Source organism: Frankliniella occidentalis, unplaced genomic scaffold (assembly GCF_000697945.3).
Source record: "Frankliniella occidentalis isolate FOCC.00 unplaced genomic scaffold, Focc_3.1 Scaffold170, whole genome shotgun sequence".
Classification (NCBI taxonomy): Eukaryota; Metazoa; Arthropoda; class Insecta; order Thysanoptera; family Thripidae; genus Frankliniella; species Frankliniella occidentalis.
Window position 1 is genome coordinate 663,675 of NW_026267296.1, and position 368 is coordinate 664,042.

At 66.3% G+C, this 368-nt stretch overlaps 1 protein-coding gene across 1 annotated transcript in view; it reads right to left on the bottom strand.

The window, feature by feature from the left end:
* LOC113214802 (group 3 secretory phospholipase A2-like) overlaps positions 1 to 362 on the bottom strand; it is a 4,401-nt gene extending 4,039 nt beyond the window's left edge. The window contains exon 1 of the mRNA XM_052271723.1: positions 325 to 362. Within this exon, the coding sequence (XP_052127683.1) occupies positions 325 to 359 (35 nt within the window). The 5' untranslated portion in view covers positions 360 to 362. The remainder of the gene's footprint in view (positions 1 to 324) is intronic.
* Between the last annotated feature and the right edge of the window lie 6 nt (positions 363 to 368).

A 368-nucleotide genomic window follows, 5' to 3' on the forward strand; every position in this document is an offset into this window, starting at 1 on the left:
GGGAGTCAGCCTGGGAGGTAGGCAGTCCTGTTGCACAGGTCTGTGCCGCGGGCCTGCCTAGCCTCACGGGCGCCCTATCGGCGGCGGGCTGTGCAGGGTAGTCCGCCTGGGAGGTAGGCAGTCCTGTTGCACAGGACTGTGCCGCGGGCCTGCCTAGCCTCACGGGCACCCTATCGGCGGCGGGCTGTGCAAGGGAGTCAGCCTGGGAGGTAGGCAGTCCTGTTGCGCAGGTCTGTGCCGAGGGCCTGCCTAACCTCACGGGCGCCTTACCGCCGGCGGCCGCGACGGCTGCGGTCAATGTGTGTTCTCCCCGTTTGTACTCACTTGACCTCGATGAGTTCGCAGTTCTGCAGCTCCATGGAGTTGTA